The sequence below is a fragment of the Grammomys surdaster genome, unplaced genomic scaffold (genome assembly GCF_004785775.1).
Source record: "Grammomys surdaster isolate TR1022 unplaced genomic scaffold, NIH_TR_1.0 126059, whole genome shotgun sequence".
NCBI classification, from domain to species: Eukaryota; Metazoa; Chordata; class Mammalia; order Rodentia; family Muridae; genus Grammomys; species Grammomys surdaster.
This window is the reverse complement of record NW_021620869.1, coordinates 3,966,219-3,989,483: the sequence shown is the minus strand read 5'-3', so window position 1 is coordinate 3,989,483 and position 23,265 is coordinate 3,966,219. Positions and strand designations below refer to the sequence as shown.

The 23,265-nt window shown below is 53.7% G+C and overlaps 2 protein-coding genes across 3 annotated transcripts; both read left to right on the top strand.

Moving 5' to 3' along the window:
* Positions 1 to 370: 370 nt before the first annotated feature.
* Positions 371 to 10,930, top strand: Klhl30 (kelch like family member 30). Of its 2 annotated transcripts, XM_028755446.1 has the most exons (8): positions 371 to 433; positions 2,308 to 3,154; positions 4,253 to 4,388; positions 6,145 to 6,231; positions 6,573 to 6,728; positions 7,620 to 7,808; positions 8,199 to 8,344; positions 9,501 to 10,930. In XM_028755446.1, the coding sequence occupies exons 2-8, from the start codon at positions 2,381 to 2,383 to the stop codon at positions 9,756 to 9,758; spliced, it is 1,746 nt and encodes a 581-aa protein (XP_028611279.1). In that variant the 5' UTR covers positions 371 to 433; positions 2,308 to 2,380; the 3' UTR covers positions 9,759 to 10,930. The 2 variants fall into 2 exon arrangements, with proteins under 2 accessions (XP_028611279.1, XP_028611280.1); XM_028755447.1 differs by lacking the exon at positions 371 to 433 and having other exon boundaries at positions 2,381 to 3,154; positions 4,256 to 4,388; positions 9,501 to 9,793.
* Positions 10,931 to 14,736: 3,806 nt separating this feature from the next.
* Erfe (erythroferrone) lies at positions 14,737 to 22,646 on the top strand. The gene is made up of 8 exons (XM_028755308.1): positions 14,737 to 14,952; positions 16,651 to 16,773; positions 17,799 to 17,901; positions 18,474 to 18,733; positions 18,805 to 18,913; positions 19,005 to 19,095; positions 19,811 to 19,889; positions 20,793 to 22,646. Exons 1-8 carry the CDS (start codon positions 14,785 to 14,787, stop codon positions 20,889 to 20,891), a joined length of 1,032 nt encoding a protein of 343 aa, XP_028611141.1. The 5' UTR covers positions 14,737 to 14,784; the 3' UTR covers positions 20,892 to 22,646.
* The last annotated feature ends 619 nt before the right edge of the window (positions 22,647 to 23,265 follow it).

Here is a 23,265-nt window from a genome sequence, read left to right as displayed (position 1 = left end):
GCAGTACAAGAAGGTCTTTAGTGTCGCCCTGAGCAGTCTTCTGCTCAGGCCCAGCACAGGCTCTTGCTGTCTCCACTCGGCATATGTCTGTCTCAGCTCCCCCCACCTCAGCCTGGGATGAGTCAAAGCACCAACTTGTCCAAGTTTCCTACTGTCCAATCTAGCCCTCAGGTAACCCAGAGGCCTCCCTTTTGATATAGACAGGGTGGACTTTCAGAGGAGACAGTCTTCGAAGAGCTGTGACCTCACTCCTTCCCCCACCATCCCCCCTTCCTCCCATACAGAGGCTAAAAATACCCCTAAGTCCCCACGTGGCCTGCCCAGCCCAGCCCAGCCCAGCCCAGCAGGCCTCCTTTGTGGCCCACACTTCAGCCTAAGTCCTATCTTTTGGTCTATGGTCTCAGCAAGGAGCCCTAAGGGAGCCTACTAACAGGTAAGACCAGGGGTTCTACAAGAAGGTGAATTCCGGTTAGGCTTAGTAGAGTCCTCTGCAGGCGAGGGGCTCCTGGGAGCTGGATGGGCTCAGAGAGAGAGGCAGACTCTAGGAACGCAGCCAGAGTCACATTAGCAGGGCTGCGTTAAAGTCATTGGCATGAGCGTATCCTGGTAAGACTCTAAACTCTCCCTTTATCCTCCAGCCTCTGTGGAAGTGGGGCAGTGGGTGTCCGCAGGTATCTCTGAGGTCCCTCGGAGAGGGACAGTGCACACAGGCCTGGCCACACCATTGTAGAGACAGTGGATAGCCAAAGAGTCCAGCAGTGACAGGAATGTGAGGCCTGTGGGTGCTACCTTTGGCACAGCCCTCCCTGCATGTGTCTCGGCTAAAATACCACAACCCCAACCAGAGGCCTCCCTAAGATGTTAGACAGGATGGATTCCTGGTGGGTATGAGGGTCTTGAAGTCACTGGTCTCCTTTATAGGCCTAAGCCAAGGCTGCTCCTTGAAAAATTCTCCTAAGTAGGTCCTTTGATAGGTTCCTGTGCTGTAGGAAGGAGAGGGTATCAGGGATGGGGACATGGCCTTCAAGCTCCCGGCCAGCCCCATGCCTCAGGCCCTGTGGTTTGCCAGTTCACTGGATAGTGATGCTCCTGTTTTTCAGGCTTGCTAATCCTCTGTCACTGTGGTGGCTGTGTGAGGTACCCCCAGAGGACAATACACTACACACTTTCAGCTGTGAGGTACTCCTCAGGATGGGGGCATCCGTGTATACCCTCTCATCCCTCCTCTCCTTTGTCCCTCCCCTCCTCTTCCCCCTTCATGCTTTTTCTTCCCTCAGTTCCCTTCTTTCTAAGAAAAGAAAAAAATTTTTCTTTTCTTTTGTAAGGTGTCACTATGTAACCCAAGCAGACCTTGAACTTGCTGGTAACCCTCCTGCCTCAGCTTTGGGATTGTAGGTGTGCCCCACTGTGACCAGTGACTGTTATCTTTGGTGGTTTGCTTAGGGCAAAATAACCAGGCCGATTACCCTTAGATCTAGAAGTGGAATCCTCTGACAGGTCATGCACTTAACACGGCGGGAAGCTGCTGTGGTTGTATTTTGAGTTCTATGGTTGCAAGCCAGGCTCTGAATTCAGTTGCTATCCCCTGCCCCACCCCACCCCTCCCTACCCTGCAACATCTGCTTCCTAGCTCTGGGGTCTTGGGCTGATGACTCAAACTCTCTGGATCAGTTTCTCTGTAACATACCAGCGCTCAGTTGGCAGAGTGGTTGCAAGGCTGAGTGTGAACACAGGAAGAGGCCTGGGAAGCTGTGCATAGGAGCTGCCCCAAGGGTGACTCAAGTCCCCTTCGCCCTTAGCTTCTCCATCAGAAGGTTAGGAAACAGGACCAGATTTGACTCAACCAAATCATGCAGCAAGCTCCTGTAGACAGGCAGTAAACCAACAGGGCAAAACCTAAAAATACTTCCCGTGGCCTGCCCAGCAACATGGAGCCTGAGAGAAAAGAAGTCTCTTGGGCTCTTGGAGAAGGGAGGTTCCCCAACCTTGGAGGTCTACACTGTGGAAGATAGGAAGCCCAGGGTTTGTGTTCTCTACATGGCCCTGTATTACCTTAATTACCTGGCCATGAGTAGTCCAGCCCTCAGCTTCCTCCTTATAAAGTGTAAGCAACACTTGGCTTACCCATAGGGCTGAGGACCTGGGATAGAGTGGAATGTAGGATGTCTGAAGTGGCCCTCACACTGGCAACACTCAATTGGTGGGCATTTGTGAGGGGTGAGGACAGCTGACGTCCAGACGGTCACACAATGAATCACAGGTGGATAAGACTGTAGCTCTCATGGCTGACCATGCTTTTCTACTTAGGTCTTCAGGGGAGCCCCAGGAACTACTTCCAGGAAAGAGGGTGGGCTACAGGGGTCTCTGTGCGCACTGCATCATGGTGAGGAATGTTGACGACCTGGATTTCCACCTGCCTTCACACGCCCAAGACATGCTGGAAGGCCTGCAGCGTCTGCGCTCCCTGCCCAAGCTGGCCGATGTCACGCTGCTGGTTGGTGACCAGGAGCTGCCCTGTCATCGCAGCCTTCTGGCACTGAATAGCCCCTACTTCCACGCCATGTTTGCCGGAGACTTTGCTGAGAGCTTTTCGGCACGTGTGGAGCTGCGAGACGTAGAGCCGGCTGTGGTGGGGCAGCTGGTGGACTTCGTGTACACAGGCCAGCTGACCATCACTCAGACTAACGTGGAGGCACTGACCCGCTCCGCCTCACGTCTGCACTTCCCCACTGTACAGAAGGTCTGCGGCCGATACCTTCAGCAGCAGTTAGATGCCACCAACTGCCTGGGCATCTGCGAGTTTGGGGAACAGCAAGGACTGTTGGGTGTGGCTGCCAAAGCCTGGGCCTTCCTGCGGGAGAACTTTGAGGCAGTAGCCCAAGAGGATGAATTCTTGCAGCTGCCAAGAGACCGTCTGGCCACCTGTCTGGCCAGCGACCTGCTGCAGGTACAACCGGAGCAGAGCCGGCTCGAGGCCCTGTTGCGCTGGGTGCGCCATGACCCTCAGGACCGGGCTGCCCACCTGCCTGAGCTCCTCAGCCTGGTGCACCTGGATGCTGTGCCTAGGCCCTGTGTGCAACAGTTGCTGGCCACAGAGCCACTGATCCAGGAGTCAGAGGCGTGTCAGGAGGCCCTGTCCCAGGGCCACAGTGCGGTGAGTGAGAGGCCGAGGACTTCTACCTAAGAAGCAGAGAAGCCTCTGAGCCCCCACCTGAATGGAGAGAAAAGAAAGTCAACGTGCCCCATCTTGCATGGCTCCCTCCTGAAGCTAGTCCCTTGACAGAGCATTGTTGTCCATCTCTCAAGGGTGCCATGCTCTGAGGACCAGGGGGAGGAGCCTAGAAGCGTCTCTATCTTTGAAGCCCATCACTGCTTGGCTGTGGTGGCGCATGCCTTTAATCCCAGCACTTGGGAGGGAGAGGCAAATGAATCTCTGAGTTTGAGGCTAGCCTGGTTTTCAGAGTGAGTTTCATGTGGCCAGGGCTATACAGAGTTTTTGTTTTGTTTCCAAAAACAAAAACAAACAAACAACTCCCCCCCAAAAAATACAAAAAACCCAAACCAAAACAAAATAAACAAACCAAACCAAACCTAGTAACCTAGTGCACGGTGGAAAGGCCAGCACTGAGAGGATGCTAAGGGCACTGGGTACAGGCTGGCAGTCAGGGAGGACTCCCTGGAGGAGTTCACATTGGAGTTGGGCCTTGGAGGTGACATAGGAGCTGAGAGGAGGAAGATGAAGGAAAAACCATCCAGGACGATGGACAGCTGTATAGAGGTGGGACACTGTAGGTAGGACTTGGGAAGCTGTCACCAAGTGTTCCTGAGCAGTTCTGACTGAATCCGTATGGAATTCCATGCCTGCTCATGCTGGTAGTGAGCTGGCAGCAGGCAGGTCCTAAGAGAGTGACAGGCCTGGTCACCCCAAGGGTGCTCCAGAGCACTTGAGAAAGCCCTTTGTGACTACTGAGAGGCATAGCTCTTGATGGGGTGGGGATATGGATGGGTGGGGGTGTGTATGGGGTGGGGGTGCGAATGGGGTATGGTTATTCACAGGGTGGGGGTGTGTACACCACTATGTCCAGCCCATGCAGACATGCATGCACAGACACTCACAGATGTATGCAGACATGCATGTGTGCACACATACCAAAGCCCACCTAGCCTCAAGCACAGGCACTGAGAGAACTACATATGATCCTTGGACTGGACAGACAACGGCTAGCCACGCTGACCTGGCGCCTGTCCACAGGAGATTCCTGGCCTCCCACAGAAGATGCAGGAGGTGCTGGTGGTCGTAGGAGGACGGGCGCTGGAGGAGGAAGAGGAGGAGGGTGAGGAGCCCAACCCCCACCCTGGGAACTTTGCTTTCTACAACACTAAGGCCAGTAAGTACCTGACATGCTTGTTAAGCCATGCGCCACCTTAGGGTAAGGCCAGTGAGGTGTCCAGTGAAGGGGGGCCCTGACTCCAGAAGGTTGAGTTTTGGACCTTACCAGGGTTGCAGAGGAGTCTGGTAGCCATGGGGAGGAGGGTGGGGAGGAGGACTGGGAATACTGTCAGTTCACGTCCCTCTTAGGAGCACCACCTCTGGTTTTTATTAGGCCCTGGGGCCTGGAACAAAAGGGCCTAGCCCAGACAGTGATATTAAAGGTGGACATCTCCCTAGCCCATCAATTGCCCTGGGTCTCCTGCCCTGTGCATCCAGTGTGGGAAACAAGGCTCTAGGGGAAAATAAGAGGGTGCAAACAGCCCAGGAGTAAGAGTTTGGGTTCTGGGTCAGCTCAAACTTGGATCCAGTTTGGCCCCAGAGCAAGTCATTTAACCTCCCTGGATGTCTTGACTTTTCTCACCTGTGAAATGGGTTCCCCATGCCTCCCTTCCATGGTTGTTAGGGGGCCTGAGAAAGAGGTAATTGGGCACCCCATAGGCCATCTCACCAGGAGAGGTCTTGGGAAAATACTGAAGAGGGCTGGTTGGCTCCGGGGCTGAGGCAGGTCGCCAGCACCACCGCATCAGCTCTGGCGGGCTGGAGGAAGTCCAAGGCCGGCAGTCCAGGTCAGAGGCTTATAGTGGGGATTTGGAGTTGACGTCAGGGGAGAGCAGCTGGCTGGCAACAATGGCCTGCCGATTGCTGGGTCATCCTCATCCTGGGGTGACACAGACATGAATCAGGGGACACTCCGTTCCTGCCCACGGTGCCAGGTTCATTATGAGCCCTAGAATTCTACATGCTCCCAAAGTGTCATAAACAGTCAACAGTCCAGGGGACTTCCCCAGGGCCTGGTCTCCCACAAACACTTGCAAGGAGTCCATTCACAGGATTCGAGTTTCCCATGCCTATGGTCTCATGGTTGTTTCTTTCCAAACATTCCCCATCACTCTGTCCCTCACAATGGTGACAACAGTGAGAACGGCTTAACAGCCACTGCTGGTGGCCGTGTTCCATGCACCACACGTCTCAGGCCTTTTTAAATTTGTTTTACACTTATTTATTTATATTGGGTGGAGGGACATCTCCTTCTATCACGTGACATCCAGGGATCGAACTCAGACCATCAACCTCCATAGCAAGTGCCATCGCTGGCTGAGCCATCTCTCTGGCCCAGTTCATACCCATTCTATAGATGGGGAAACCGGGGCTGGGCCTTGTCTAAACTCACACAACTGGCACACGAAAGGCAGGATTTGGACTTCACACTACTGCTGCAAGGCTGGTATCTCGTTCTCTGTACCTCTTGGCTACCTTGGAAATGAAGAGAGGCTTGGAATGGATGGATAAATGGAGGCGTGAACGAGTGTGTTACTACCTACTACTAATGCCCACACGCAGCCACCACCTCCGGTGACTGAGGTGGGCTACGTTCACTTAGGGTCAGTGAGGTGAGCTTTAAGTCAGAGTGACAAGAACCTGCATATCCTGGGCTATATTTTATATCCTTGGGCCATACTTGTCTAGTCTGGGCTTCCGGCTGGTCTTGTGGGGAGTACGGTGAACTGGGACACCCTAGGCTGTATCTACCCATCATTTTTGTCACCACTAGTGAGGGGGACGTTCCTGAAAAAGACCCCTGGGAAGTAGAGGGAGCAGGGGGCCTGCAGGAGCACAACCACTCTGACCCTCTGCCTCTCTCTCCTCACCAGGGCAGTGGATGGCACTCCCGGACTTCCCCGATTACCACAAGTGGGGCTTCTCCCTGGCAGCACTCAACAGTGATGTCTATGTCACAGGTGGGTGGCCCAGAGCTCCTGGGGATACCCTGATCAACTTCATAGAACACCAGGCCCTCAAATCAACTCTCCTACCCAATAGGATCCTGGGAGGTCTCCTAAGACCTTCCAGACCTTTCTACACATCTGAAAATGAGGACTCTCCAGAGGTCGAGATGGTAGGATCAGAAACTCAAGGTCATCCTTGGCTATAGAGCAAGTTCGAGGCCAGCCTGACTCAAAAACAAGCAAAAGCTGAAATAATTTTAAAACAAATAAGTTAAAAACAAAACAAAACAAAACAGAGTCCACTGACAGGTGCTAGGAGCCGCCACTGTGTATACTGAACTTCTTTCTGACAGGTGGCTCACGGGGTACCAAAACAGATACCTGGTCGACCACCCAAGCCTGGTGCTTCCCGCTGAAGGAAGCTGTCTGGAAGCCCGTGGCACCCATGCTGAAGGCCCGCACGAACCATGCCAGTACAGCATTGAATGGAGAGGTTTATGCCATCGGTGGTGAGGCCTCCCTCCCCGTCACCATCCCCCTTGTTCCTGGAGCCACAGGTCCCCAGCCCATGTCATCACTGGATGCTACCAGGGAGAGCTCTCTGCCTTTGGGGATCAGTGAGCCTCATGTAGATGGTCCTCAGAACCCCTGGCTGGGGCATCCTGGGTAGCAAGGAACTAGCCAGCTCCTGTTTGCCTATCCTAGAGGGCTCAGAGCCTCAGGGCCAGCAGGAATGATCACACACACCCAGGAACTAGACACTCAGCTCTCAGTTCAGGGTCACTGCAAGCCTCAGAGGTGAATGAGCCACAGCGACCTCCATGTTGCTATCGGCCTTATTCTTCATCATCCAGACAACCCGGTACCAGTTATCAAAATAAGACTCACAGGCAGCCTGGAAGCTACTTCTAATAGCTAACAGATAATTGGGGAGGGTCCCCTCTTCTCAAAGAATTGCTGTGTTCCTGTCCAGAGAGCAAAGAACTTACATACTCTCCAAGTCCCAGGCACCTTGGGGTCCCCAGGGTCTCACAGAGACTTAGACTGGAAACATGTACCCCATAATAAGTTTTCACCATTGGTGTACCCATCCCACTGGGGGACTATCACCATAGTCTTACGCCTTATAACCTGCTCTCCCAGAACTGGCCCTAGGGACCAGTGTCCAGCATCTCACCTGCACACCACCTCTTGATGTGGTCTTGGGTAAGTCCTGCTGCTTATGAATGGGACTCAGGTCACAGAATCCAAAGATCCTGCCTCTTTCGTCCACCCCCACTGCCTGGGGTTCTAGAGCCATCCTTGCTGCCTTTGAACATCCAGACCCTAAGCTTTCAGGACCCTCTCCTATTCCTAGACCCCAGTGCCCAGCTCCTACCAGTTAAAACATCTTCCCACAGGCACCGCCCTGGATGCAGTAGAAGTAGAACGTTATGATCCCTATACGGACAGCTGGACTTCTGTCAGTCCAGCCCCCAAATATGTCAGCAACTTCTCAGCTGCCAGCTGCCAGGGTCGCCTCTACCTGGTGGGCTCCAGTGCCTGCAAGTACAACATGCTGGCTCTCCAGTGCTACAGTCCTGTGACAGGTAGGAAGGCCTCCCTGGTGGCCTGTATTCCTGAGATGGCAGGGTCCAGCGGTTGGGGGTGGGGGGCTATGGTTTCTGGACCTGGCAGAAGAGAACCATGTGCCCACCATGTGGAAATCTAGGCTGGACAGATGCAGAGGCTCAGGGTTCCCAGCAGCCTGTGGGAATGAGGTGGGACAGTGGTCAGACAAAGCCTCATCCCTCCTGCCTGCTACACAGCAGTGAGAGGCAGAGAAGTCAGAGAGGCCTTAAAGTACACTGCCTCAGGCTCATTCCATTGGTGGAGTGTGCTGTGTCTCTGGAGGCTTCAGGGTAGAGCCCTTCATGACTTTTCCTGGTGGGGAACAGCCCCCTTCTCCTGGTGAAGTTATCAATCCATGTGTTCTGCAGATTCATGGAGTGTCATCGCTTCGCCTTTCCTGCCCAAGTACCTGTCCTCTCCACGCTGTGCTGCTCTCAATGGAGCCTTGTATCTCATTGGTGACAACACTAAGAAGGTCTATGTGTATGACCCGGGGGCCAACCTGTGGCAGAAGGTGAGTCACCCCAGGTCTCCCACTGTCTGTCCCCTGGGAAAGCCTTGCTGGACTCCTGACACCTCAGAGATGCAACAGAACAGAGAGCCAGAGAGGCCAACAGAGAGCTGAGGCAAGCCTCCAGGCCTTCTCTAGACTATAGGGCAGCCACAGTGTCAGTGGTGACGGAGACACAGGCGATAACTGTGGGTCACTGTTGGGTCTCTTTCCCTTGAACTCTTGTCTTCCTTCTCCTGGACCCAGTCCATATGCTTAGTGCTGGTGCCTCTGGGGCAGCCATGATAAAAAGGGAACTTCACCTGTTAACCAGGAGGTAGTGAGCATCCCGCTCCGGAGATCACGCCAAGCAGGTGGATCCTGTGAGGAGTGAGGAGCAGCTGTCTCCCCTCCCTGCCCCTGTTCTTCAGGCCCAGGAAAGGGTGGGAATTCAGCAGGTCCAGATGCCAGCCTGGGCAGCCCAGAGCCCTGGCCTTTCTCCTCAGTTCTAAGCTGGATGATCTGAGTCAGTCCACTTACCTTGAGATTCTCAGTCCCAGGAGTCTGATGAAATGGGAACCCCCTCTGCTCCCAGCCACCAGTCACCTGGAAATGGCAGCCCCACTGTGTCCTCTTGCCCACAGCTGCCCTCTAGCTTTGCTGTCCCACTGACCGGAAGCCCCGTTATAGCCGTCAAGCAGGTACAGAGCAAACCCTGCCAAGGTGCTTCTTCCTTGAGCCTCCCAGCTGAGCCACAGCTGCGCGGGGCTCCCAGTAGTATGGGTCCTACTTGGACTTTGTCGGGCCTGCAGGCAGGGCAGCTGCTTGCCGTCACCTTCATGTGGAGGCCACACCAGCCTTTTCTAGTACATCTGCTTCCTCTAAGAGAGTTAGTTGCAGGAGAGCCAAGCCTTAACCGAGACCTCATTGGAGGCAGCTCTGGGCTCAGACCTAGGCACCCTTCTTGAGTCCTGTGACTCCAGAGCCTGAAGGAGCCATCCTGTTATATGTAGGTTAGAGAGAGACCAGGGCCTCGCTGGTAAAGAGAACCTGATATAGCCACGGTAAGCAGTGATGAGCTCTGGGATTCGGGGTCAGGTGGTGGTCCCCAGCCCCACCCAGGACATCCTTGTTTCTACCCTCTCGTTGCCCGCTGGCCCCTGATAACTGCCATCCACAGGTGCAGTCTCAGCACAGCCTACATGAGAATGGTGCATTAGTGCCTCTGGGTGACCTGCTGTATGTGACGGGTGGCCGCTGGCAAGGCATGGACGGAGACTACCATGTGGAGATGGAAGCCTATGACACTGTGAGAGATGCCTGGGCCCGCCATGGCTCCCTTCCCCGTCTTTGGCTCTACCATGGGGCCTCTACCATCTTTTTGGACATCTCCAAGTGGACACAGCCCTTCAGGCCCACTGCCCCTCAGGAGCACTAGGGAGGGAGGAGTTCCTGGCTCTGCTCCTCATTGTCCTGCAGAATGCCACCACCACCCACTTTGTGCTTGTCCTCTGTTTACTGTGAGTTGCTGCCCCCTCCAGGGGATGGCCTGGGCTCGGTATCAGATGACACAGTTCTGGGGCTACCAACTTTGTCGCCAGTTGTAAGAGTGAGAGCCTGATACTCAACTCACGTGGTGGTGGAGAGAGCTCTGCTGTCCTTGAAGACCTCAGAGAAAGAAGCTGAGGGATCCTGGACTGTACCCTCAGAGGAAACAGACCCCTTGGTGTCAGCTCTTCTTGCTCTACCTGCCGCAGTTTAGGGGGAAAAACGTGCAAACGGGGAGTTAAAATGGAGTACCCAGAACACTGAGCCAGGGCCTCAAGCTTGGATGCCCAGCCTAGAGCATGCCACGACATGCCCTTTGACCTTGCCCACAGCTTCCTCTGTCCCCACTTTCATCAGATTCCACATTCACCTCACATGGGGTGGCTGGATGAAGGCCAGGTTGTCTCCATCCCTGGCCTCTGTGTGTTGGCACTGTGTTTACATAGCTGCTTCTGGGATGAAGGTGGTCCTGCCCCACCACAGGTACCTCTGACACTAGGAAAGCAGCCCCTAAAGAGACACTAGGAAGGCAGGGGGATGTGGTACAGATCAGGAGACTGAGACCGTGGAAGATTCTCTAGAAGAGAGGTTTTCAAGCTTCCTAATGCTGGGACCCTTTAATACAGTTCCTCATGTTGTCGTGACCTCCGACCATAAAATTGTCTTCACTGTTACTTAGTAACGATAATTTTGTTACTGTTATGACTGTAAATATTTGATATGCAGGATACCTGATAAATGAATTAACATCTGATATGCAGGGTATTTGACACCTGACCCCTCAGCCTGGTCTGCAGGGATTCTAGGTGTGGCCCTGGGGTGTGTCACAAGCTTGCCTCTGGTGGTCTGCTTAGATGGGGTGGAGCTAAACGTCTGAAGGACTCTCCTGCCAGTCATGATATGATTTAACATGACTCAGACTTCGGTTTCATGAGGTCATGCATTTCTCAGTCTCCACGTCTCTGTGTGTCACTTTTCCTCCCTTTGTCCCTTCCCCCTCTTTCTCTCCTCCAGTCAAGGCACCAGATTTGTAAGCAGACGAACAATAAAGGACTCTTACTGTGTGTGAGGGGCATGCTCTGTCTGCCACAGACTGTTGAGGACCTAGACTGTAGGTTGGCAGTTGGTCTGGCCAACACCAGCTTCGGGCCCACTGAGGCCTTGAGTGGCCCCCCCAGCTCCCATTGCATGCGGACTTCTTCTCTAGGACCAGCCCAAGGGCTCAGATTGGTTCCTGACACCACTGAGTTCTGAGGACGGACTCCAGGCTCTGCCCTGATTTTGCAAGTCTGGATTCACTTTGCTCCCAGACCTGACTTCATGCTTGTCTTTGGGACCATTGAGCCAATTCAGAGATCAAATAGGGCAGGGAGTAGAGGTGTTACTTCTAAGAGGACAGAACTTAGACCTGGACTCTAAATGCTCCCATGGTGTTGGTGGTTTGAATAAGAGTTATCCCCATAGGCTCATATATGTTGAATGCTTAGTCATCAGGGAGTATAACTATTTGAAAGGATTAGAAGGATTAGGGGTGTGGCTTTAAGGTTTCAAAAGCCCATCCCATGCCAGGCCCAGTCTCTCTCAGTCTGCAGGTCAGGATGCAGCTCTCATCCCGTGAAACAGTTGAGGACTCTATACTATGGGGAATGTCCTCTAGTGTTTTCCTGAGCATCCCAGGGCTGTCCAAAGGCAAAGGCTGAAAGAGTGAAGCTGACTTTAATTAGAAATGGGGAGTTGGAAAGGCTACGCATCCCTGGATGAGTGTGAGTCGGGGAAGTCCTGGAGAAGAGGGAGACACATGGTTCTCAGCTTTGCTGAACTGGGCCTTATCTGGTCATTCTGGGGTCAATGTCATAATTGGTGTTCCAAGAGGAAAGGTCTTCCAGCTAGGGAGCTGGGAATCTAATAAAGTCTCCAACTGGGGGCCAGCTTCAAGGGTGTCCAGCAGGTGAGAGCTGTGGAGATGCCGGGTGCTAGCAACTCCAGGGTATCCTGACCCCCAGCTTCCAGGGACCAAGCAAGAGGCAGATGCTGACCCAAGATGGTGCTGAGAGGGAGCACAGCTTTTGTTATAGTGTCTGCTCTGTGTGTGTGTGTGTGTGTGTGTGTGTGTGTGTGTGTGATGTCCCTAACTCTACTGTCCCCATTTCCTGCTAGCAGCCTGACAACCACCCACTGACCAAAGCAACCAGGACTTAGGGAGGGAAGGCAAAAATACTGGCAGAGTCCACTAAAGCCACCCAGGGGTACAAAGTGACCAGGAAGAGGGACAGCCACCAGCAAAACACACAGAGACTGGAGTACACCAGATACTCAGGAGAGCTCCTGTAATGCAGGGGATGGACATAAGGCACCCCAAGAATCATACCCCAGAATCCCTAGGGAAACAAGGACTCAGCATTTGAAGCTAGTGAGGACTTCTAGTTAGGATATAACAATGCTCATAACACAAAGAGCCTACAGAAGCACCCAGGTCCCTCCAACCCCTCAGACCTTGCAGGAGCACCCAGACCCTGCAGGAGCACTCAGACCCTGCAGGAGCACCCAGACCCTGCAGGAGCACTCAGACCCTGCAGGAGCACTCAGAGCCTGAGAGCACTTGAGCCCCCATGCCTCAGTCAGTGTTCTAATGCTATAAAGAGACACCATGACCAAATCAATTTGTTTTTAAGATTTATTTATTTTATTTATATGAATACACTGCAGCTATCTTCAGACACACATCAGAAGAGGGCATCAGATCCCATTACAGATGGTTGTGAGCCACCATGTGGTTGCTGGGAATTGAACTCAGGACCTCTGGAAGAGCAGTCTACTCTTAACTGCTAAGCCATCTCTCCATCCCCAAATAAGGCAATTCTTACAGGAAAAAAATAAAGCATTTAACTGGGGGTTTCCTTATAGTTTCAGAGGCGTAGTTTCTTAGCACCATGGAAGTGAGCACAGTGTCCTTTATGGTGCTAGAGGTTATCTGAGAGCTCCATCCTGATCTGCAGGCCAGAGAGACTGAGCCTGACATGGGCTTTTAAAACCTCAAAACCTACCCCTAGTAACACAGGTCCTCCAACAAGGCTACATCTCCTAATCCTTCTAATTCTTTTAAAAGGTTCTATTCCCCGATGACTAAGCATTCAGATATATGACCCTATGGGGGCATTCTTACTCAATCCACCACACCCCGGGAGCACTCAGACCCTACAGAGCTTCTGACTGCAAGACGTGATAACTGGGCCCGGATATGTTTTAGTTTGGTGACTCTTTGATGCTCCCAAGTTCTATTCCCCATTTTCCTCATTGGTATGTTAGGGACAGTCATGTGATCTGAGTACTGATGGCCCATCCATGTGCAAAGCATAGCAAATGACACCATGGTCATCTGCAGGTACTCTAGAGACCACACAGCTACTCAGTCTCAGGCAGGCTCCCATTGTCTTTGAGTAAAGGGAGATTTCATGCCCATGACCTCATCAGCAATTTCCTTTGAAGAAAGAGGGACACAGGGAAAACTTGGCTCACTGAACTGCCAGGAAGCTGGGTCAAGACCATGACATGGGGGCCCAGGAATGAGGATTAGATTTCTGCCACGCAAGAAGGCACAGGGGAGGTCACTCGATGCTCTGCCTGCCTGGTCCTACTCACTCAGCACGTCCACTCAGACACAGACACCACCCTCAAGGGTCCCACTTCTGAATAAGAGCTGCTGCTCTTTCAAGGCTGTGGACCCTATCTATGCTCAGTGCCCTGTGAGCTCTGCCGTCCACTCCTGTCTTCCTGAAGACCTTGTTTTCATATAGGACCCTGCAAACATACAGGAGCCTTTCCTGAATGGCCAGAATTCTGGAGACCACGCCCCTGAACTGGACTGCGTCATTACCTTGAGCCAGGGTCCAGGAAGCCATGCCAGTACCAGAACTGTTTGGATCTGGGCCCTCTGAAAGAACCCATGACATCACTAGGACAGTCCGTTGTTTGGGAAAATAACTACTTTCACATGGCAACAGATCTGGTTGTCAGCGCTGAAGCTGGGGCCCTCGCTGTGGACGGAGTAGGGTCACTTGACATCTTAGGGTCATGCTCCCCAAATCAAGTCCCTTCTTTGGATTCCCTCCTCTAGCTTTTATGGGCATCTGCACTCACATAAATCTTGTGCACACAATTAAAGATTAAAACAAATCAAGCAAGCAAACAAAGAAACCCAGGTGTACTGCTTTTTCTCGAGCCAATGTCATGACATCAGCCCAAGGCAGAGTAGGTCTGCCTCTTTAGAGGAGCACCACCCAGAGGAGGCCTCCTCCCAGATCGGCCTTTAGGGTTTGCCACATCTATCCTGGCTGAATGCCCCGTGGTGGGCAGTGGGCAGTCTGAGCTCCATCTGCCCCCCACACCTGGCTTAGGACATCAGAGGGATCAGGCAGCCTGGGTCAGTTCTCTGTAGCTGTTAGTAGCAGACTCAGTAGCTGAAGTCTGAGAGGCCCCAGGAAAACCTTACAAGAGCTCCAGGTTCCCCTGCTTGAAAAGGAGGACCCATGAGGGTTGCTATACTCTCGGGTACTCAACCTGTGTCACCCAGGCCTGGAATCAAGAGACTAGAAGGGAGCCTGTGGGACTCAGAAGACACGCAGAATGGTTAAGTGGGTGTCCTTAGAGAAAAGGGGGTCTTAGAGAGCCGTAGGTGCAGGGCTAGGAGAGGAGACACTGACCCTGGGCTTCAGTAGGGCAGATGCAAGCAGCAAGTGGAGGCCTGCAGGGACCGGATCGGGCGCCCGCCTCCTCTTGGGGTCCCCTGTGCCTGCAGAGCGTGCCCTAGCCGCAAGGGGGCGACGGCAGTGAGGGCGGCGCGCGCGAGGCGGGGGATTCAAGCGCGTTATAAGGCGCCGACCTGACCAGCCGTGCTCGTTGCTGCCGCCGCCGCCAGCATGGCCTCGACCCGCAGCCCCGTCGGAGCGCGCACGCTGCTCGCTTGCGCCAGCCTGCTCGCCGCCATGGGCCTCGGTGTCCCGGAATCCGCCGAGCCCGTGGGGACTCATGCACGACCGCAGCCTCCCGGGGCCGAGCTACCTGCCCCGCCAGCCCACAGCCCGCCGGTAAGACGCAGCCGCGCCCCACATCTTCCTGTCCCGGGGGTTCTGAGACGGTGGGGAAAGTGGCACCCCTTGCTGCGCAGTGTCCAACACTGGGGATACGCCGCTCTCAGGGCCTCAGTGAGACCCCAGGGTTGGGTGGACGCGTCCTCTGTACCGAGGCTTTGGCGGCAGAATTCCACTAGGCCAGTAGGAGAGATTGGGAAAGGTGTGAAATGCAGTCAACCCGTTGCTCGTGAAACTGTAAGACTGGTGGGAGAGCAGGGCTCTCAGATCTGGTTCCTTTTTGTTAGGTGACTGCGTCTGGGAAAGGAGTGATGTAACCAGGCTCTGCCCGTGATCCCTCCCAGGATCTCCACCTGAATTGCTGGGGTGGAGACGCAGGCTGGGGAGGGTGTGGCCAGAGATCTGGGGAGGGCGGATTGGTAGCCTTCTTTGAGCGGGTCAGTCCTGTTGGTGAGGGCTCATGGAAGAATTTCAGGGTCTAATTATTCGCCCATGCTATGGGCCAGGCACAAGGAAACCCCAGGCCAGAGCTCTTCGGTCCTCAGCACCCCAGGGGCCAACAAAAGATCCACTAAGACAGCTGGGGATGGTTACAATACCTTCCTGTGCACGGTATCTCTGGGTCCTTCCACCATCCCATTTCTGCCTCCTTTGATCGGAGTACAAATGCCCCTGATGTCGGCAGCCTCCCCGAAAACCCAGTCATCAGCCTTCAAAACTTCAAGAGGTCAAGACATTATCATCAGGAAGCGGAGAGTAGGCGGGAACTTCCCAGTGGAGTTTTGGTCTTGGACCCTCTTTGGGAATATCAGGTGTCATCAGCTCCCTGATAGCTGGAACCCAGCTCCCATTCCAACTCCTGGAGCCCCGGACCAACATGGCTCCATGTATATTGGTGCTGCCCTCAAGCCAACAGTTTTCTGAGTCCATACACAGAAGGGTATGGAAGGGTCAGTACACCTGTTCTGACCTATAGTAGAAAGCTCTGCATCATGGGTTTCCACTGAGGGCATCAGACCAGCAAGAAGCACAGAAGCCTCCATCCTCCCAACACAGCAGCCTGGCCTGTGACCCACAAGATACTGGTTTGAGTCGTTCTGAGATCCTGGGTCTTTCTATTAGACACTAGAGTCTGTGCCCATGACTTCTTCTAAGGCTTCTTGAACTATTGCCTTCCTAGCTGGTGGCCCTACATGGAACCCAGACCATTCAAAGCCCATTGACTGTTCTATTTGCCAAAGGCCTCTGCCAGGAAACAAGGCTACTCTCAGAGCTTGGCTCCTGGGGCCAGTGTTTTAGAAGTGCTGAGAAAGGTAAAGGTTCCACACAGTGGCTTAGAGTCATAACACCTGGCCTCTCTGCCCCACCGTTCCCCATGACCCGTGACCACAGTGGCCCCGAGGCTGGTCTCCTCGACACTTCTGACTGTGGGAAGGGACAAAAGGACCTGTTGTCAGCCAGTATTCACATGTTCACAGTCATCTCCTAAGCAACTGTGGATGCCAGTGACTGTCAAGGATGGTGACACTCAAGGAAGAGCAAGAAGATAGATCCCAGAGCACCTGCTCTGGAACCTTCCTGCAGCCTGGGCTCTCCCCCTCCATGGGTTGGGGATAGGGAGAACACTACCTCTGAGGACACAGGTGACAAGGGCCAGGTGCCACCAAGCAAACCAACTGTGGCCATCTGTTCCAGGAGCCCACCATTGCACATGCACACAGTGTGGATCCCCGGGACGCTTGGATGCTGTTTGTCAAGCAGAGTGACAAGGGCATCAACAGTAAGAAGAGGAGCAGGACCAAAGCCAGGAGGCTGAAGGTGAGCAGCCTGTGCCCACCCCACTCCCATGACCCCTCTGGTACCCTTGTCTCCAACAGCAGACGCCATGGAAAGACACACAGGACCAAGTATGCAGCTGGGGTCCAGTGAGTTGGGAGTTTGGAGCCCCATACCCTTCACTCCGTACCCTCAGGATGCCAGGTCCTCCCTAGATTTTCCTTCATGGCCAGAGGAAGAGGCTTGCCCAACATATGCTTAGGAGATGGGGTAGCTTCAGGCTGTTGGAATGACACAGGATGGGAGCATCTCAGTATGGCCCTGGCCTGGGTGGGAAGCTGGCACTTGGACCTGATGGCTGACTCCTGCATTGAGTTCCTCTAAGTAACTCTGGATCAAGGCTGGGCTTCACCGTGTGTTGGGTTTCTCTATTGAGGGTCAGCCTTACCTGTCCAGGATATGACCCGCTGGGCCTGAGAGGGGGGAGGGGTTGGCCCTGCACCCTTAGGCCACCTGACCTTGTCAGGCTTCTCCGTGCAGGAGCTTGCTTCCTTTCCTTAGGTCCTGACCCAGACCAGTATAAACTCCGTCGGGGGTTGGGGGGGGGTCTTGCTGTTATGTCCCATGTCAAACTGAGATACAAGTCCCCAGAAGCAGCCTGGGGTGGTCCTTTATCTGGGATTCACATCCAGAGAGGCAGCTGTAGGGCTCTTCTGCATATAAAGGCCACCCGCCATGCCCTGTACAGCCCCTAGTGAGCTCCACATCTGCATATAAAGCCCGCCCACCATGCCCTGTACAGCCCCTAGTGAGGTCCACATCTGCATATAAAGCCCGCCCGCCATGCCCTGTACAGCCCCTAGTGAGCTCCACATCTGCATAAGCCCATTCTTGCCTGTGGCTTTCATACTTGACAGAGGAGTATGAGAGCCCTAAGGACCTCCACCAAGGAGAGAAGAGCCCACAGGCAAGGTGGGAGCTCTCCTGCCTGCCTTCCTGTAGGACCTGGCAGAGGGGTCAGCCAGACAGTCCCCTCAAATGTTCTTCATACCTACCTTCCCTTCCAGCTTGGCCTGCCAGGACCCCCAGGGCCACCAGGTCCTCAGGGCCCTCCAGGCCCCTTTATTCCATCTGAGGATCTGCTGAAGGAGTTCCGGCTGTTGTTGAAAGGTAAGGGTGCCACCCTGTGGGCACATGTTCTGGTGCAGGTAAACCAGCAGGGCATCTCTAGAGGGTAAAGTTCAGCACCCAGCAAACACTGCTATGTTGCCTGGAGCCCAACCTGTCATGGGGGCGGGACAGTGGGTGGGAGACATGTAGCAGGTAGAAGCCTCCCAGAGGAAGGCCTTTTTATTGTTCTTCACTGCTGCTGGGGAATGGCTGTCACTATCTTCTGCAATTGACTGTACCATGGAGAACTGCTAGGAGCTTTTCCCTGCTTCCATACCATGGCTCATTTGGTTTTAAATAAGCTTCCAGAGGGTGATGAACCTGTGTGTTTCTTCCAGTGTAGCCACAATAGGTATTTATATACAACTTTCCCCAAAATACGGGTATGAGGCTAGAGGATAAGGGTGCTGGGTGCTGGATCTGCACCTGCTGGAGCTTGTGTCAGATAGTGTGAAGGGAAACTGGCAGCTGCCAGGTCAGGCAGTAATGTCCCCAGGACCGCCAGTCTCTGTCTCCACGCTCTAAGGCCACGGGCTGGTGAGCAGAGTGGCCCACGGACCGCTTTCTGTCAGGTGCGGTACGGCAGCGAGAGAGCACCGATCCGGAGCACTGCACCAGGGATGTCACTACACCAGCCTCGGACAGCCCTTCCCGTGTCCCAGGCACCCAGGAGCTTGATGGCCAGGACCCAGGGGCCATGTTAGCTCTGCTGGCTGCGACCTTGGCCCAGGGCCCACGGGCACCACGTGTGGAGGCTGCGTTCCACTGTCGCTTGCGCCGGGATGTGCAGGTGGAGCGGCGTGCGCTACACGAACTCGGGGTCTACTACCTGGTGAGTGGGGACGCCACTGGCTGGGTGGATCAGGGTGGGAGCTAGAGTGACCTCCTCTGTGTGCTCCGTAGCCAGAAGTTGAGGGAGCCTTCCGCCGGGGCCCAGGCTTGAACCTGACCAGCGGCCAGTACACCGCACCCGTGGCTGGCTTCTATGCGCTCACTGCCACTCTGCACGTGGGTGAGGTCTGGGGTATGGCGATGGGAGGGACCACCCGCTGCCCTGGCCCTGCCAGGGTGCACGTGACCACCATGACCTGTTCTCTCCGCAGCACTCACCGAGCAGCCGAGAAAGGGACCACCGCGACCCAGGGACCGTCTGCGCCTGCTGATCTGCATCCAGTCTCTCTGCCAGCACAACGCGTGAGTGTGCGCTGCTGCCTGGCCCTTTCTAATGTAAAGACCCTCCTCCATTTCTACTACCATCGGGGAATGGGGGAACCTCAACCCCATCCTACCCTAACTCCTTCTCAGGACCCGTAGGAGAGGCCCTTCCCTGTTTTGCCTCCTTCCCGACCCTCCTGACTCCAGGTCGCATTCTTCAGAGGACAGGGAGAGCCATACCTGTAGGGGTCTTTGTGGAACTCACAAGCCTTTCTTTGGTCACTCTCCCACTCCTCACCTGTGAATTTGCTCCAAGGACTTTTATTGCTTATTGCTGGGGGTGTCCACCCCAAGTGCCTCATTTGGTCCATGGGAACAGGGACTGTGACCCTGTCTGGTACCTGGAATGGAGGCCAGGCATAGGGCAGGTGCTCTGCATAGTTGGAGGAGGTGTCAATGAATAGGGAGGTGTTTCTCAAGACTTAAGCTGGCTTTGGACTTTCTGAATCTGTTGGTTTTCTGTCACCTATTGCCTCCCATCTTGGCCTGTACCTATTTCCCATTGGACATCCAGGCCTTTGTGGCCTTGCATGGATCTGGCCTTTCCTGTCATTCCTCCTGAGGACCCAGGTTCAAGTACCACCTCCTAGCACTTTACTGCTTATGGTGTTGACCACTGAACGATTGCTGCTGAGTGCAGAGTGAAGCTGGTGAGGCCTCAGACAGGCTGACCCTCTTTCTGTCTTGGGTGCAGCTCCCTGGAGACTGTGATGGGGCTGGAGAATAGCAGTGAGCTCTTCACCATCTCAGCAAACGGTGTCCTCTATCTACAGGTGTGTGGGGCTATGCTGACCATGGAGGTAGGAAGTGTGGGGCGTGTTGGCAGGTGCTCAGGGCCTCAGACCCACCCAAGTGCTGATGCTGGCTTAAGAAGAGCCGAGCTTCAGGTCCCATTCTCTCCCTCCAACTCTTGTCCCCCAGCCTGTGTTGGTGGGACAATAGTTTCACTTTTCAGACCTTCCAAGAATCTGATAATGTGACAGACAGGTGTTTCCAGCCACCTAGGCCCTCCATGGCCAGGAAGGGGGTGGGGGGTCACAGAACTTGATGAGGTCTGAGCCCCTGGGACTGTGGGAGGCAGTCTCTTTTGTCACTATGGCTGGGATTTACTAGAAAGTGAAGAGGTGTGTGCAGTGCTCATACAGTTTTGCTGAGCTCCAGGGTGGGGGGCTTGGCTCAGGCCAGCTGTGTGGTACTAGAAGCATGAGTTCCACTGAAATCAAAGGGTACTTACTACATGTGGGTCCTCAGAAGCAACTTCCCTGAGTGGATCTCAGTCCTTACTCTGGCAATTTCCAGGGAATAGTGATGCCAAGGATATGTAGACTACATTGGGGCAGCCACAGCAGAGTAATTAGTGTTCATGATGGCTCTACAGGCCCCAGCAGGCCTGAGACAAGCTCTGTGGCAGAGGAACCTGCTCACCTCTTAAACCTGACCTGGGCCCAGAAGCTTGCTCACATATACTGAGATGGAAACACTAGAGAATAGGGTAAGAGCCAGATGTACTGGGTCTGAATGCGAAACTATCCAACACTGGCTCTGAACTTAGGTGTGGTCTTCTCCCACATGGGGCAGAGTAGGCCATAGTATGGACATGACTCAAGTTGAGCACTGCAGGCTGCCTAGGGTCTCTGCTGCAGGGCCAAATAACTGACATATGTTCTTCCCTGCAGACAGGACACTACACCTCTGTCTTCTTGGACAATGCCAGCGGCTCCTCCCTCACGGTACGCAGTGGCTCTCACTTCAGTGCTATCCTCCTGGGCCTGTGAGTAGCTGCTGCAGGCTCTTACCCTTACCAGAGTGGTGACAGTGGCTCCATGCACAAGGAAGCCCACTGGGCCTCTGCACACACTGGCCATCACAATACCTCTTAGCACGGCCACTGCATTCCTGCAGAGGTGATGGAAGCAGGCTCTCCCAGAACCAGCAGCAACTTGTGAATATCATAAGCCCTGCTTGGCTCTTCTGGGACCACTCCGCATACATGGTAGCACTTGCTATATCCCCAGCTGCAGAGCTGGCATCCTGGTAGCTCTATACAGCTCAAACTCTTTCCTGTGGCCCAGTATACTAGCCAGGCCACTCACTACCTGGAACATCTCAGACTGCACAGGGCAGAGCTATAGAGAAATGACTGCAGGTCCTTAGTGCTTAAGAGGGAATCCCAGGCCTTCTTGGACCATACAGTGTCTACCTGGGTTCCAATCCTGGAGCATTGTCTATGTCTCTGCCTAGAGTACAGCCTCAGGGACCTAGGGACTTCAGGGGCCAGTGATCCTGGGCCTGGCAGCAGTTTCTGCTTCTGGAGTAAGCAAGATGAACTGCAGGAACCTGATTAGCACCCTAACATATTGGAGCTGTACCCCTCTGCCATCCCTTTCACAGACAAGGCCATCTTTATCCTCTACAAAGGCTACCAGCCAACTTCCCAATCCCTCTGAGGCTCTGGCTCACTGCTAGGGCCTACATACTAAACTAAAATTTGAGCATAGTTATGCATACAGGCACCTGCTCACAAGTTTCCCTCCTGAGACTCCGTTGCAAAGGGGGTGGTCTTTGGTGATGAGGAAGCTGGCTAAGGGCTCTTTCCATGAGAAGTTGCAGGGCTGCCAGCCTGCAGCTTGTTTCAGTAGTCTTCCGGTTTTTAACGAAATGTGGGGCCAGCCCCTAACAGGCAGTGGAGAGGACTTGGTCCTCCAAGTCTGATGGCCTGCTGATGAAAAAGAGCTGACAACCAGCACATCCATTCCCACCAGCTGCTTTGGGATCTCTTGGCCTAGTGGGAGTGTTCAAGCCTGAGATGGAGGAGATAGCTGCCAGCTGCTTCATCTTTCAGCTAACGCCAGGATGAGGCTACCACATCAGAATGCCCTTCTATAATCAGACCTGTCCCCAAATCAGGCTGCCAACACAGAGCAACAGGTGACTGGAGGGCTGTCCATGAGCAGGCCTGGCCTGATTCTCAGTAGGGCTGGTACCCACCCTACCAGGAAGCACTGTGCTGGCCCGGGTCCTGGCTCCCTGGCACTCTGATAAGGACATGAGGTGGACACACCCCACCCTTTTCTGGATTCCACTTTGTATCCAGTGGGCACAGACATGTTAGTGACATTATCTTCTACCCTTGAGAAAGCCACATAAGCACATATCTTACCTTCCAACAACTGTGTTACCCAGCAACTTAAAAGTATTTATTGTGTCATATTGCTAGGCAGAATGTGTTTATGTAACAGATCACACAAAGTCGTAGCAATGAGGGGCAGACCTGAGAAGCATGACCTCTTTCCAGCTCACCTCACCAAAGACCGTGAGGGGTAAGCTCTGGAAAGCAAGGCAGAAATGCCTTTAGTCTTGGGACTCCTACTGAAGGTAGCAGGAGAGGCTCTTACTAACCAGGAAGGCCACAGTGCCAAGAGTCTTCCAGACTGAAGCACTTGGGGCATGGGTCACAGCCTATGGGGCACTGAATGATTCCTGGGTTGCTATAAGAGATTGCTGAATTAAACCGTTTTGCTTTCTGATGAGTTGGTGTTGTTTCTGTATGCCAGGCTGTCTAGGTCCTAGTCTCTGAGCAGGATTGCTGCCCCTTATTCCCTGTGGATGGTGTAGCACTGATGCTCTTGAAGTTACTTAAAATTTATTTGAATTGCATTTATTTGGGAGGTAGATACGCAGATCAGATGACAACCACAACAGTTGGTCCTCTTACTTTATAGATCCTAGAGACTGAATTTGAGTGCTTATGCTTGGCAGGAAGTGCCTTTAGCAGCTGAACAAGCTCACTGGGCCCACAGTGTTATTTTGAAAAGATTTTATTCCTCTTCTTTGTATGTGGTATGTGCAGATGTCAACCTAGGGTGTTCCTCGGGAGCCAACCACTTTGTTTTATGGGGATAGGATCTCACTAGGTCCAAGAAGCAAGGTCCGAGGCTCTGCCTGTTCCCACCATTCCAGGGCTTATACGGAAATAGGATTATAAGCTGCGTGACACCACACTTGGCTTTTCAGTGGATGCTAGAAATTAAATTCAGGCCCTCATGAATGGCAAGCAATTTCACCAAATGAGCTGACTCCAGCTCGACCCCCTCCCTAGGGTTTTTTTGTTTGTTTGTTTTTAAGACTGTGTCTCAGGTATCCCAGGCT

Excerpts from the sequence above, each read along its gene's own strand:
- Klhl30 (XM_028755446.1), top strand. The coding sequence starts at position 2,381 with ATGGTGAGGAATGTTGACGACCTGGATTTCCACCTGCCTTCACACGCC. Across the intron at positions 4,389-6,144 it reads TTTCTACAACACTAAGGCCA|GGCAGTGGATGGCACTCCCG; the intron begins GTAAGTACCTGA and ends TCTCCTCACCAG. Across the intron at positions 6,729-7,619 it reads AGAGGTTTATGCCATCGGTG|GCACCGCCCTGGATGCAGTA; the intron begins GTGAGGCCTCCC and ends ATCTTCCCACAG.
- Erfe (XM_028755308.1), top strand. The coding sequence starts at position 14,785 with ATGGCCTCGACCCGCAGCCCCGTCGGAGCGCGCACGCTGCTCGCTTGC. Across the intron at positions 16,774-17,798 it reads CCAAAGCCAGGAGGCTGAAG|CTTGGCCTGCCAGGACCCCC; the intron begins GTGAGCAGCCTG and ends CTTCCCTTCCAG. Across the intron at positions 18,734-18,804 it reads AACTCGGGGTCTACTACCTG|CCAGAAGTTGAGGGAGCCTT; the intron begins GTGAGTGGGGAC and ends TGTGCTCCGTAG.